Raw genomic sequence first — 15,654 nt, 5'->3', positions numbered from 1 at the left:
AGGAAAAGTCATCTTTCAAGGATTTCTCTGTAAGCAGGGGCCATAAATAAGTGTTTGCCCTTCTGGTCCGACATCCTAGAGTGGAAAAAAGAGTTGTGTGCCTTCCAGACACTGTCCACTGGAGTTAATAACATTTTATCTGATTACTATTTTTATCTCACATTGGGCTGAATCCCATATCCTTATTCTTAGTGCCCAACTTTATGGACACATTTGCCAGTTGCATCCCATGTTCCAGAAGAAGAAAGACTGCACCTTAACCCCTTCCCGCCGATGGCATTTTTTGATTTTCGTTTTTCGTTTTTGACTCCCCTCCTTCTAAACCCCATAACTTTTTTATTTCTCCGCTCCCAGAGTCATATGAGGTCTTAATTTTTGCGGGACAATTTTTTCTTCATGATGCCACCATTAATTATTCTATATAATGTACTGGGAAGCAGGAAAAAAATTCAGAATGGGGTGGATTTGAAGAAAAAATGCATTTCTGCGACTTTCTTACGGGCTTTGGTTTTACGGCGTTCACTGTGCAGCCAAAATGACATGTCCCCTATATTCTGTGTTTCGGTACAGTTCAAGGGATACCAAATTTATATGGTTTTATTTACATTTTGACCCCTAAAAAAAATTCCAAAACGGTGTTAAAAATTTTTTTTTCTAAAAGTCGCCATATTCAGACGGCCGTAACTTTTTTATACGTGCGTGTACGGGGATGTATAGGACGTCTTTTTTTGCGGGGCCAGGTGTACTTTTTAGTTCTACCATTTTCAGGAAATATTATTGCTTTGATCACTTTTTATTCAAATTTTTATCAGAATTAAAACAGTGAAAAAACGGCGGTTTGGCACTTTTGACTATTTTTCCTGCAACGACGTTTACCGAACAAGAAAAATATTTTTATAGATTTGTAGAGCGGGCGATTTCAGACGCGGGGATACCTAACATGTATATGTTTCACAGTTTTTAACTACTTTTATATGTGTTCTAGGGAAAGGGGGGTGATTTGAACTTTTAATTCTTTTTATATTTTTTAATATTTTTTTTAACTTTTTTTTTTTTTTTTTTTTTGCATTTATTAGACCCCCTAGGGTTGTTGAACCCCAGGGGGTCTGATCACTAATGCAATGCATTACAATGCTAATGCATTGCAAAAAATCATCATCTCTTTTGCAGGCTGCATAGACCAGCCTGCAAAAGAGAGAATTTGCAGACCGGCTGGGAGCCTTTAACAAGGCTCCCGGCTGTCATGGCAACGGGGGGTCGGCCCTGGAGCATGCTCCAGGAGCCGGCGATCCCTGCCAAAATGGCGGCGCCCATGCGCCGCCGGGAAAATGGCGCCTCCGGCGCCTTTGACAGCAGCGCCGGAGGGGTTAATGCCTCCGATCGGTCCGGGGACCGATCGGAGGCATCAGAGCCGGTTGTATACTGCTTAAAGCAGTAGACACCCGGCGTCTATGGCGGCCGCCCGGCTCCCGGGCGGTCGCCATAGTTACAGACCCGACATGCGCCGTACTATTACGGCGCATGTCGGGAAGGGGTTAAAGGGATTCTATCCGAAAACGCAGTTTGAGCTAAGCATACGCCTGAATAGCCATTAAACATTATTGCACATTCCTTTATATAGTATTTGGATTTTTTAGATGACATTGGGGCTATGTACATTTCTTGGGATCCTCTTGGTTTGGGATCCTACTTATTTTCATGAGTAAATATGATTGTGTAAGATTTTATATTTTTTTATATTACTTATATGCTTTAATAAAGACAACGCTTGGTTCTCCAACTTTGGTTCTCCTGTGTATTAATTTGTGCCGTGTTGTATAACATTGATATATGGGGCTTTGCTAAAGCATATCAGCCCAGTGACTTATTACGGTGTACTAATAATATAAAGTCATTTTCCTATTCAGTGCTGATATCCAGGGAATAGTCCCCAGAGGAGGCTTGTGACTATATAAATGGAGCTGTTCCTTAATTGTGTGCACTACTCTCATGAGAAGTCAATGTGCTCGCTGCTGCAGATCTCCAGAGCCAGGACCAAGAGATCATGTTATAAGGTGATTGAAATCAGTGACATTACATATATATGGTAGGGGCTCACTGATCATGAACTGTATTTCTATCCATATACTCAATATACTGATTTCTGAATTTTTTTTTACTGAAAATTACACAACCTAACCCTAATGTCTCCCATATCAGAATTTCACAGTCTGGTCATCATACTAGACCTCAGGAGCTTACAATCTGTCTTATTTAGGGCCATTCACATAGCCAAGTTCTGGTCAGGGCTCGTTCACATCTGCCTCCGGTCTCCGTTCATACAGGTTTCCTGCACAAAACAGGGCAGGAGACGGAAAGCTGGAGGACTCTTTGAAACCCATTAATTTGAATGGGTTTGAAAGGTGTCCGGCTGTGAGCGCCGGTGAGCGTTTTATGCTCTCCACCGTGAAACCGTTTTTTTTTTTTAACCGGACACAGAGTTGGACATGCAGTATTCTGTGTCTGGTTTAAAAAAAACGGTTTCGCGGCGGAGAGCACAAAACGCTCACCGGCGCTCACGGCCGGACCCAGTCTGACAAGTTTCCGTCTTCTGTATGCAGAAGACGAAAACCTGAAAATGGAGTCCGGGCGCTAGTGTGAACCCAGCATCATACTGTATGACCTCTGACTGCTAAATTTTTATCACGTTCTCAAAGGGAGCCTCTGTAATATTATTACTGTTACTCTAGAACTAGTAGTATCACTGGGGTGGATCTACATAGTCCTAAAATCTCTGCAGAACTAGATCCAACGAAGAGAAGAACCAGACTGTGCTACAATAAAATTGCAGTCTCCTACAGTGCTAGCCAAAAGTATTGGCCCCCCTGCAATTCTGTCAGATAATACTCGTGTTCTTCCAGAAAATGATTGCAAGCACAAACTCTTTGGTAATATCTTCATTTATCTTGCTTGCAATGAAAAAACACAAAAGAGAATGAAAAAAAAGTCAAATCATTGATCATTTTACACATAACTCCAAAAATGGGCCGGACAAAAGTATTGGCGCCCTCAGCCTAATACTTGGTAGCACAACCTTTAGATAAAATAACTGCGAACAACCGCTTCCGGTAACCAGCAATGAGTTTCTTACAAGGCTCTGCTGGAATTTTAGACCATTCTTCTTTGGCAAACTGCTCCAGGTCCCCCCTGAGATGTGAAGGGGGCCTTCTCCAAACTGCCATCAAGAGATCTCTCCCCCACAGGTGTTCTATGGGATTCAGGTCTGGACTCATTGCTGCCACTTTAGAAGTCTCCAGGGCTTTCTCTCAAACCATTTTCTAGTGCTGACCTGAAGTGTGTTTTGGGTCATTGTCCTTCTGGAAGACCCATGACCTCTAAGGGAGACCCAGCTTTCTCACACTGGGCCCTACATTATGCTGCACAATGTGTTGGTAGTCTTCAGACTTCATAATGCCATGCACACGGTCAAGCAGTCCAGTGACAGAGGCAGCAAAGCAACCCCAAAACATCAGGGAACCTCCGCCATGTTTGACTGTAGGGACCGTGTTCTTTTCTTTGAAGGCCTCTTTTTTTCCCCTGTAAACTCTATGTTGAGGCCTTTTCCTATTTTTGTTTCATCTGACCAGAGAACATTCTTCCAAAACGTTTTTGGCTTTCTCAGGTAAGTTTTGGCAAACTCCAGCCTGGCTTTTTTATGTCTCTGGGTAAGAAGTGGGGTCTTCCTGGGTCTCCTACCATACAGTCCCTTTTAATTCCGATGCCGACGGATAGTACAGGTTGACACTGTTGTACCCTCGGACTGCAGGGCAGCTTGAACTTGTTTGCATGTTATTCGAGGTTCTTTATCTACCATCCGCACAATCTTGCGTTGAAATCTCTCGTCAATTTTTCTTTTCCATCCACATCTAGGGAGGTTAGCCACAGTGCCATGGGCTTTAAACTTCTTGATGACACTGCGCACGGTAGACACAGGAACATTCAGGTCTTTGGAGATGGACTTGTAGCCTTGAGCTTGCTCATGCTTCCTCACAATTTTGCTTCTCAAGTCCTCAAACAATTATTTGGTCTTCTTTATTTTCTCCATGCTCAATGTGGTGTACACAAGGACACAGGACAGCGGTTGAGTCTACTTTAATCCATTTCAACTGGCTGCAAGTGTGATTTAGTTATTGCCACCACCTGTTAGGTGCCTCAGGTAAGTAACAGGTGCTGTTAATTACACAAATTACATAATTACACAACTTTGCCTAAGAACACTGCTATGAATAAAAAAAGGTATCTAAACATCCAAAATGCCCAACTTCTCCCAATCATCCAGGAGAAATCTGGTTATGACCAATGATGGTGCACCATTATGTATTATGGATAAATTCTACAAATATAATATTGTATCTTCTATGATTGTTCTCAGAACTACATATTAATCTTGTTTTATTGCTTCCATAACATTTCAGAATTTCCTTATCCAGCTTCATGGGGAGAGACTGGCCTAGTAATGTAACTGAGTTTCTACTTCTTGGATTTTCAGACTTTGCATTTTCATATCAAGTGTCATTTTTGGCTTTTTTTGTACTCTCTTACATTTTGTCCCTGATCGGAAATGGACTTATCATCTTGACCGTGACTCTGGACAGTCATCTCCGCTCACCAATGTATTTCTTCTTACGTAATCTGTCAGTCATTGAATTGTGTTCCCCCAGTGTTGTAATCCCCAAGACACTTGAGAACTTTATGTCGGAGAAGAGGTCGATCTCTTTCATGGGCTGCATCCTGCAGATGTTCCTTTTTTTTGACCCTTGGGATTTCAGAGTGTGTGTTCCTTGGGGTGATGGCTTTTGACAGGTACATGGCCATTTGCCACCCTTTACAATATAGGTCTGTGATGAGTCCCAAGCTATGCTATAAGATGACAGTGGGATCATGGATGATTGGATCTTTGATATCCTTGGGCCATACCAGCTTTATTTTTAGCCTTCCTTTTTGTAACTCATACCTCATCCCTCATTTTTTCTGTGACATCCCACCTCTCCTGACCCTGTCATGTGCAAATACTTTTATAAACGAGCTATCCATCTTCATTGCATGCTTTTGTGGAGCTACGCTCCCTCTGCTACTGATTCTATGCTCCTACATAAACATTCTCAGGTCCATCCTCCTCATACGCTCTGTAGAGGGGCGACAAAAAGCGCTGTCCACATGTGGCTCTCACCTGATGTCCGTCCTCCTCTACTATGGCACAGCTATGTTTATGTACCTACGTTTAGGCTCTGAGATTTCCAGGAAAAATGACCGGATGATTGCTCTTTTCTATTGCCTTATCATACCGACCATCAACCCCTTCATCTACAGTCTGCGAAACAAGGACATGAAGAAAGCAATATGGAGACTTATCTGGAAAAATGTTGGTGTTTTTTCACAGAGTTGTTAAAGCTATAAAACCATCTCTACCTGTTAACTATGAAAGAGGTGGCCAAACAGTAGTATCTCCAACATGGTCACTATGTCCTAGTGTAGCATTCCCATAAAACACTGTGTTATAGAGTTGACTTTTTTTGCATTTTGAGACCTGCTTACATGTGAGACTTTTTTATTGTAAAAGGAACAGTCGCTCCCCTGGAATTATTGTTGGTAGCCTGCAGAAGTGTTTTATCACTTTCAATAAATAAATAGTTAAATCAGTTGGCTTACCATTGTCTTGGAACAGTCTTCAAGGATGCACAACCTGCGCTCCGGACCTTCTTGAGCGTATAGGACAATTTTCAGTAATGGAGAGAAAGGTCCGCACTCTTGATGTTCCTCATAAAAATTAACTTTTAATGCATCGGTTTAAAATTCTTTTACATAAAGACACAAAGAGTGAAACGTTAGAAAACCCCCCAAAACAAATAGTGTTTTAAAAATCGCACATTGCACCCAGTGCTACGTCACTTGCAATAGCAGCGCCGCTATTATGCAATGCATTGCATAAAACCGGCGCTTCTATTGCACCCTATGCTAAGTAGCCTGCAATCAAAGCGCCGCTATTATGCAATGCAATACAATGCATTAACCTTATAATGCATCGCATTACGAATCACACACCCTGGGGATCCAGACTCCTACAGACTGCAATAAATGCAGAAACAAAATTTACACAAACATGCACAAAAATAACAACCTCTAACCCAAAAAAACAAACAAAAAAAAAAAACACCACTTTCCCTAGAACACTTTAAAAAAATCATTACATACTGTGAAACACATACATGTTACTTAGGGACTAGGGGCGGCGCCGACAAAGTCGCGGGTACTGCTAGTGCTTTAATAAAGACAACGCTTGGTTCTGTAACTTTGGTTCTCCTGTGTATTAATTTGTGCCGTGTTGTATAACTTTGATATATGGGGCTTTGCTAAAGCATATCAGCCCAGTGACTTATTACGGTGTACTAATAATATAAAGTAATTGTCCTATTCAGTGCTGATATCCAGGGAATAGTCCCCAGAGGAGGCTTGTGACTATATAAATGGAGCTGTTCCTTAATTGTGTGCACTACTCTCATGAGAAGTCAATGTGCTCGCTGCTGCAGATCTCCAGAGCCAGGACCAAGAGATCATGTTATAAGGTGATTGAAATCAGTGACATTACATATATATGGTAGGGGCTCACTGATCATGAACTGTATTTCTATCCATATACTCAATATACTGATTTTTGAATTTTTTTTTTACTGAAAATTACACAAACTAACCCTAATGTCTCCCATATGAGAATCTCACAGTCTGGTCATCATACTAGACCTCAGGAGCTTACGATCTGTCTTATTTAGGGCCATTCACATAGCCAAGTTCTGGTCAGGAAAATCAGATCGTTCTGTTGGATTTACAGACTGGAACATGGCTTACTGAATTGAATTCGACAGGTCAGTTCTGGTTATAATGTATAAACCATTTTCCTGGCCTGAACTCAGCTGTGTGCAAAGGCCTTAAAGCAAACACACAATCCTGGTTTCAGAGGATGCAGAGAAACTGGATTATCGGGAAAAAATGGATACATAAAATGTGACGTCTAATAAATATCATATAAAATGTGTGTATTTATATCCCAGGAACAATCTCACTAGTAAATAAGAATGTATAGGAGTGTAACTAGGTGTAGAAAAATGCCTCAGGGCTCGTTCACATCCGCGTCCGGTCTCCGATCTGCAGGTTTCCTGCACAAAACAGGGCAGGAGACGGAAACCTGCAGGACTCTTTCAGACCCATTAATTTGAATGCATTTGAAAGATGTCTGGCTGTGAGCGCCGGTGAACGTTTTATGCTCTCCGCTGCTAAATCGTTTTTCTAAAACCGGACACAGAGTCGGACATGCAGTACTCTGTGTCCGGTTTAAAAAAACGGTTTTGTGGCGGAGAGCATAAAACACTCACCGGCACTCACGGCCGGACCCGGTCTGACAGGTTTCCGTCTTCTGCATACAGAAGACGGAAACCTGAAAACGGAGTCCGGACGCTAGTGTGAACCCAGCGTCATACTGTATGACCTCTGACTGCTAAATTTTCATCACGTTCTCAAAGGGAGTCTCTGTAATATCATTACTGTTACTCTAGAACTAGTAGTATCACTGGGGTGGATCTACATAGTCCTAAAATCTCTGCATAACTAGATCCAACGAAGAGAAGAACCAGACTGTGCTACATTAAAATTGCAGTCTCCTATATCCCTCAAGTATGTCTTCTAAACTCATGGGGGCACATTCAGGGGTGTAACTAGAGGGAGTGAAAACGGTGCAGTTGCATTGGGGCTCAGGAGTCTTAACCACTAGTATCAGTATTGAAATTTGCACCACTGCTGCTACCGAGCTACCTTCGCCACACTACTTACACTACTATTGTTAGGGAATTGTGAGGACAGCAATTCCCCGGTAGCTGTTGACCCCTGGGACGGGACACAAGAGACAGTGAGCCCTAAGCTGAAGCCCCCAACTGCCCCTTCCTATTGCCAGTCCTTATGCTACGTAATAGGCGGCAACCACGAAGACGTTCCCTTCCTGGATATGTGAGACGCAAAACGCAGACAAGACGGACAACAACAAAGGGAGGTCAGTTAGTCAAGGGTCAGTAAACAGTCGAGCGATGCAGTGCCAAATCGGAGTCCAAAGAATAGTCAGTGAGGAAAGCCAAAGGTCAAGGATTAGAATGCAAGCAGAAATAGTGACAGTAAGGAGCAAGTATGCACAAGGCAATAGCAAGCACTGGTGTGAATGAGAGCCAAGGCTAAATAGGGAGGAAGAACCCGCCCCTGGAGTTGACAGGAAGGCAGGCTGTCAATCACAGGCAACACAAAAATAACCACTTAATGGACAGAGGCAAAAAGGGCAGAAGACGGGTGTGGTGCAAATACAATCACAGAACTAGAGCCGTGTTCACACAGTGCGACCAAAAACTTTAAGCCAAGAACCAAACTGCACCCGCCTCCTGCACCGCCGCATGCGAGCAGAGGGTGGCGCAGTGACCCGAACAGGCAGAGATGTTACAACTATACATTCTTATTTATCTTTATTAGTGAGATTGATCCTGGGATACAAATTTCACATATTTTATAGGATATATTTATTCGTTAAATTTTAAGTATACTTTTTTGAAAACTTGTCTTCAATTAGCAAGTTTTTCTAGATAAGTCATTATAGGTGGAGTACAGCTTTGGGTTCACAGTATAATACTGTCCTTTTGTATTTAAGTGGTTTCCGAGGATGCCGGTACATCAGAATGTCCTTGAAATTCTTGGTAGGAAATCCAAAAAAAGACCTGATAACACAGAATATATAAAGCTCGGGGAGAAGACTTACAATACGGGGAGAGCATACAAATTATAGATTCTATGTCACACTATGACACATTTCTATGTCATTTCTATGTCTATGTGTTTCTCATATAGACAATGGGTCAGATACAGATCTTTGCTGTAGCTTCCTGTGTCTTCTTAGGCTTACTGGTCATCTCTACCCAGAGTAACGGTAATTGTTCAGATCACCAAGTCAATCTGTGGCCATACATGTAAGTCTTGTTAGGGACCAGGCCGCATATTCCTGGACCCTTCATGCATTCTTGGCTTTGAATAATATTTTCTTCCAGTAGGATCCTTTGTAGCTGATTTGATGGGAATAACAATTCACACAAATTTCACTGAGTTCATTCTTCTTGGTTTCTCGGACTTCTCTCCCTTGTCTCAAGCTTGGTTATTTACCTTCTTTGTGACGGCCTACATTCTGTCACTAATAGGCAATAGTCTCATCATTCTGGCTGTGACTCTGGACCCCCTCCTTGATACTCCTATGTATTTCTTCCTTAGAAATCTTTCATTAATTGAGCTTTGCACAACCAATGTAGTCATCCCAAAGGTTCTAGAGCTCTTCTTGTTTGTTGAGAAGACAATGTCCTTTGTGGGTTGTATAGCTCAGATGTTTGTGTTCTTTTCTCTAGCTGTGTCAGAATGTCTCTTGCTTATGGTCATGGCTTTTGACCGTTACTTGGCCATTTGTTACCCATTAAGGTACATGTCTATCATAAGTACAAAGCTATGTCACCAGTTTATTTGTGGCTCCTGGACCATCGGATCATTGGTGTCTTTAGGGCAAACCACCTTCATCTTCACCTTGACTTATTGCCGTTCTAACTTGATTGCTCACTTTTTCTGTGACATCCCACCACTGTTGTCCTTGGCCTGCACAAATACTTTTATGAACAAGATATCCGTTTTCACTGCATGTTTTTGTGGAGCTACCCTCCCTCTACTGCTCATCCTCTGCTCCTACATAAACATCCTGAGCTCCATCCTCCACATACGCTCCACAGAGGGACAACATAAAGCACTGTCCACATGTGGCTCTCACCTGATGTCCGTCCTCCTCTACTATGGCACAGCTATGTTTATGTACCTACGTTTAGGCTCTGAAACTTCCAGGAACAATGACCGGATGATTGCTCTTTTCTATTGCCTTATCATACCGACTATTAACCCCTTCATTTACAGTCTGCGAAACAAGGACATGAAGAAAGCAATATGGAGACTTATTCGGAAAATTTCAGGTGTTTTTTCACAGAGTTGTTAAAGCTACAAAGGAGTGGTATCTACAACATGGCCATCATGTGGTAGTGTAGCATCCCAGGGAAACACTAGGTTAAAGAGTAAACTTATTTGCAGTTTGAAACATGCTTACATGTTATTAATGTGTATGGACTGTTCTAACTGAAAATGGAACAAACCTTTTGGCTGAAACTGAGAATGTTGTACAACCTAGGTAGTTCTATTAAGGTGGAGGAGACAGTCTTTCTCCTTCCTAATCTGGGAGAAGGAGTTAGCTGGAGAACCTGTTAGGCTGATAGTACTCAGTTACCAGTCAGATACATGTTAGTATTGCAATCAGGAGCATAGCCCTGGCCAATAGGGGTGGAAAAACCTTCCAAGATTTGTTTTGTTTCAGGTTTGGGGGGTTCGGATTCCGATTTATTTTGGATTCAACAAGTTCACAATGGACCACACCTTAAATTGGCTTGCACTGCATCGGCATCCAGCCACGCGCTCCGCTCCAGATTAGGCCCAATGAATGGGCCTAGTCGGGAGGAGGGAGTTTCTTCAGGCCGAATCGCGAGACGACTTGGCCTGAAGAATGAACATCTTCCTTCTTTTTTCTGGGAGCCGGAAGAAACGGACACTTCCTACTTTGTATTGGTATTGTGTACAGGTATCTGAATACAAGCTGGACACCTAGGAGATCTCCTTGCTGGAGATCTTCTCTAGTTCTTTGGAACTTCTCTCTGCTGGCTGAAAGCTGACTGTAGCTTTACTACAAACTCCTGAGATACTAGAGACTTCCACCTTGCCTTAAGTATCTGCTGCTGGACTACTTCCTCAGGCCCCCTGTGGGCTATCCATATGCTGTCTCCAGCCTCCCCAACCTTACCTGACTACTCAATTCCTGCTTCCGTATCACTAGTATTGTGACACACACTTCCATTATGATCCTCTAATGACGTATCTCAAAATAACACATTGTCCCTGTGGTCTGCTGCATGCAGTAACCATTCATCGCCTTCTGCTTCTCACGCAGATATTCCAGTATGTTTAAGTTCGGGTTCCACTCAGTTGAAATGTTGCAGATAAGTCAAATCAAGCAGGGTGTTCTTGCAACATAAGATTGGTTGAAATGCACAGATATTTTTCTTCCCAGGAGGATCGCCTCTTTTAAGCCACTATATAGGTTAATAAAGCAGTGATCCACCAGATTTTAAAAATGTGCCATATAGGGACAATGTGTTACTCCTCCCTAACTTCAGTCCAGCAACAAAATTGGAGGCATTACTTCTGGTAACACTGCCCAGTTGGAGTTGGCAAGGAGCGATCAGGTGGGATACTTTTTGCAGGATACAGTGAAGAAGCTCCTCCGCTGTCTGGCTCCTCTTACTCAGGCTCATTAATTGCAAAACCAAATGGCAGCATTTCACCCTAACTCCATGAAATGAGGGTGGAAGAGACGGCTTGTCCTGGTGAATATAATAGCAGGAAGCAGTTCAGAGAGCAGGATCCAGAGGAGATGGATGAGATCCTGAATGCCACTGGAACTATTGGGGTAGACTTAAATCCTGGCCTTGCTGCCTTTCTTGACTGTGCGTGGCACTCAAAACATTGAGGGCCCCTTCACACGGCGTAAGCGCTCGACTCATTCCGAGCCGTACACGCGAGCGCTTCTAAACACTTCCCATTCACTTCAATGGGACCGCTTTTAAAGTTGGCTTTACGCGCGCTCCCATTGAAGTGAATGGGAAGTGTTTAGAAGTGCTCGCGTGTACGGCTCAGAATGAGCCGAGTGCTTATGCCGTGTGAAGGGGCCCTTATATGAAAGTCATGTATTGTCCTTATTCATAACTCCTGTCGAATGTATACTATAGGACTGGTTACTTCACCTGCCACCATGACCAAGAGAAGGACCAAATCAGTGGTCCTGAGAAAACTGACAGAGTTCTTTGGACCCCAGGGGCCTTGATGGCAATAAGAGAGGCACTGGAGACACATCATCTGCCTCGCCAGTGAGCAAAGAACCTGTGACAAATACATAAACATAATCTCCAATGGAACAAGGCAAAGACATTGGGCTGTGAGATCTTGTTCGTATAAGAGATGCATTTCCATGCTGATAAAGCTCCTAAAATCTCACATAGACAATTTTCACAGATTTTCATGGTCTCCCGCACAGCGAAGAGTAAAGGACTGCTTTTAGCAATTAGAAATACGGTGTCCTTAACCTTGCAGTTTACCTTTTTAGTACCCCAAGGTAGATATGTTGGGATAATTTGTGAAATGAACAATGTATTACTTACTATATACAGTGGCTTCCAAATGTATTCATACCTCTTGAACTTTTTCACATTTTGCCACCTTACAACCACAAGCTGAAATGTATTTTATTGAGATTTTAAGTGATAACTAACACAAAGTGGCTGATAATTGTGAAATGGAAGGAAAATGATACATGGTTATCAAAATTGTATTCATACAAAAATCTGAAGAGTTTAATATGTAAAAGTCTTCAGCCCCCTATATCAATACTATGCAGAGCCACCTTTTGCTGCAATTATAGCTGCCAGTCTTTTGGGGTCTGTCTCTACCAGATTTGCACATCTAGAGACTGATATTTTTTTCCCATTCTTCTTTGTCAAATAGCTCAAGCTCAGCCAGATTGACTGGAGACGTCTCTGAGCAGCAATTTTCATGTCTTGCCCCAGATGCTCAATGGGATTTAGTTCTGGACTTTGTCTGGGCCGTTCTAACACATGAATATTCTTTGATCTAAACCATTCCACTGTAGCTCTGGCTGTAGGTTTATGGTCATTGTCTTGCTAGACAATAAATCTTGCTGGAAAGTCTTTTGCAGCCTCCAACAGGTTTTCTTCCAGCATTTCCCTGTATTTAACTTCATCCATCTTGCCATCAACTCTGAGCAGCTTCCCTGTCCCTGCTGAAGAAAAGTGTGTGGTGTGTTCAGAGCATCTGCCACACACAGCGTCCCCAATATGGCTCTTGGCAAACTTCAAACGGCACTTCTTATGTCTTTCTTTCAACAATGGTTTTCTTCTTGCCACTCTTCCATAAAGGTCAGATTTGTGGAGTGCACGACTTATTTGGACAATTGGTTCAGCTAATTGCAGTTTGCTGATAAAGCCAAGTCTGTTATCTCTTTATGTAAACACACAGATAACACTGAGTCCATTCTCTACAAGCATCTGCATATTATGTGATCTGTATAAGTATTGTGATACCTCCTCCAGAGTGACCATGGGCCTCTTAGCTATATCTCTGACCAGTGCTCTCCATGCTTGATCTGACAGTTCAGGTGGGCGGCCATGTCTTAATAGACTTGTATTTGTAGAATACCTTTTACATTTTAGGATGATGGATTGAACAGTGCTCCTTGGGATGCTCAAAGCTGTTTTTAGAACATGTTTTTAGAACCTATCTGCTTTAAACTTCTTCACAACTTTAGCCCTGACCTTTCTGCTGAGTTCCTTGATCTTCATGATGCTTTATGTTCACTAGTGTTCTCTAACACATCACTGAGGCCTTCACAGAACAGATGTATTTATACTGAGACTAAATCACACACAGCCAGACTCTATTAACTCATTAAGTGACTTCTGAAGGCAATTTATTGCACTGGATTTTATTTAGGGGTATAAGAGTACAAAGGGCTGAACACTTTTGCACGTCACACTTTTCAGTTTTTTTATTTAATTAAAATTTTGAAAACCATGTATCATTTCCCTTCCACTTGACAATTATCTGCTACTTCGTGTTGGTTATCACTTAAGATCTCAATAAAATACATTTATTGTAAAATGATAAAGCGTGAAAAAGTTCAAGGGGTACTAGTAATACATTTGCAAGCCACTGTATAATGTATACTTCCCAAAAAACAATGTAACTTTCTTTCCCCCCTCCTCCCAGAGATTAAGGCCACTACTAAAGGCCCACTCATTATAAGGGGAGACTATAATTTTGTCATGAACACCATGATAGACTCTACGGTTGGAAACAGAAAACCATCTGATTTCATCTTTGCAGAGATCATATATGATGCATGGCGATGCCAACATGGAACTGAGCGGGATTATATGTCCTCTGCCCCCATGGTTCGATCAAACTGAATCCACTTCTATAGGAAATGTCACATGGTCGGACAAGGCCCCTGTCTCTATTCAGGGAGAAGTTTAGATCCCCTGCCCCATCTCAGTGGCGAATAAATGACTCCATGCTCCACTATCCTGATTACCAAGACACTATTACAAAGCAGCTTAGGGAATTTTTCTCTAATCCACATATTTTATGGAATTCACATAAGGCTTTTATGCAAGGTGTGCTCATAAATTTCTGCTCATAGCATAAGTATGAAAGAGATACTCTAGATGACTGAAACAAATACTCCCCTTAGAGGAAGCCTGCAATCACTCTTAGGGCCCTTCACATGGCGTAAGCGCGCCGTTCATTTAGACCCGTACATGCGCGAGCTTCAAAACACATCCCATTCACTTCAATGGGAACGCGCGTAAAGCCGGTTTTACGTGCGCTCCCATTTTAGTGAATGGGATGTGTTTTGAAGCGCTCACGTGTACGGGTCTAAATGAATGGCGCGCTTACGCCGTGTGAAGGGGCCCTAAGCTGACCAGTACATTAGAACACTCAAGCACTTCCAGCTACAATCTTACCTTCACAATAATAAGATAAACTTATGTCTATCTAGGAGGCTCAAACAAGATCATGCCCAATCTCGTACAGAGTTTTTAGTGGATTCCCAGGGGAATAAAATAACCGACCCTAGGTTAATCTCTTATTATGAAGCCTTATATAATATCAAAAATAACCCTCAACTACCTATATTAATAATGTCTTGGGTTTAAAGTCATTTCCTAAGGTTCCTCAATTACAAAACCTTTCCACACCATTTACGATGGAAGAAATTACCACTGCCATCTCATGTTCGAAACCACATAAAGCCCCTGGTCCTGATGGTTACTCCAATACATACAATAAGCTTTGCTCTGCCATATTATTCCTCCATCTTGCATCCTCCTTTTGGTTATGAGCTGGGGTTAGGGTTCTAGGTTGTAATTGTGAGTTGAGGTTTTGTGTTTGATCATGGCTGGACACACTGTAGGATTACACGTTGCAGCCATGAGGTGTGGTACTGGCTTTGAGTATTGTATTTCAGATAACATTGGGGTTGGGGTGATGTGTTGGAGTTTTGAGACTAGTTTATGGTTATTGTTCTTGGTTGCAGTTCGGCTCAGCTCTGTGAAGGAGATATAGGTTTGGATTTTGGTTTGGGTTGGAGCCAGGGTTTTCGATTTTTATCTTGAGTTTGGGTTATTGTTTGGGGTTTTGAATTTTGACTTCGGTTGTTATATTGTATTACAATGATTTTCTGATTATTATTAATCCCAATGGTTATAACGTGCACCAGATAGTAATAATCTGAAGGGAATGATCTTTACATTTGGCAATTAAAATAATGTTCTTGTTTACTGTTGAATTGCAAGAAATAGTCCCCAGTGGAGTCTTGTGAATTTACAAATGGAGCTTTTCCTTAGCACATGTGCTGCTCTTGTCAGCCGGGAGTCAATGTGT

The 15,654-nt window shown here is 42.2% G+C and overlaps 1 protein-coding gene and 1 pseudogene across 1 annotated transcript; both read left to right on the top strand.

The window, feature by feature from the left end:
- Positions 1-4,473: 4,473 nt before the first annotated feature.
- On the top strand, positions 4,474-5,428 carry LOC142216764 (olfactory receptor 10C1-like; annotated as a pseudogene).
- Positions 5,429-8,728: 3,300 nt separating this feature from the next.
- Positions 8,729-10,087, top strand: LOC142216763 (olfactory receptor 10AG1-like). Its single transcript, XM_075284796.1, has 3 exons — positions 8,729-8,734; positions 8,914-8,992; positions 9,114-10,087. Exons 1-3 carry the CDS (start codon positions 8,729-8,731, stop codon positions 10,085-10,087), a joined length of 1,059 nt encoding a protein of 352 aa, XP_075140897.1.
- Positions 10,088-15,654: the final 5,567 nt, after the last annotated feature.

The sequence above is a fragment of the Leptodactylus fuscus genome, chromosome 8 (assembly GCF_031893055.1).
Source record: "Leptodactylus fuscus isolate aLepFus1 chromosome 8, aLepFus1.hap2, whole genome shotgun sequence".
Taxonomy (NCBI): domain Eukaryota; kingdom Metazoa; phylum Chordata; class Amphibia; order Anura; family Leptodactylidae; genus Leptodactylus; species Leptodactylus fuscus.
This window is presented reverse-complemented; position numbering and strand designations above follow the sequence as displayed.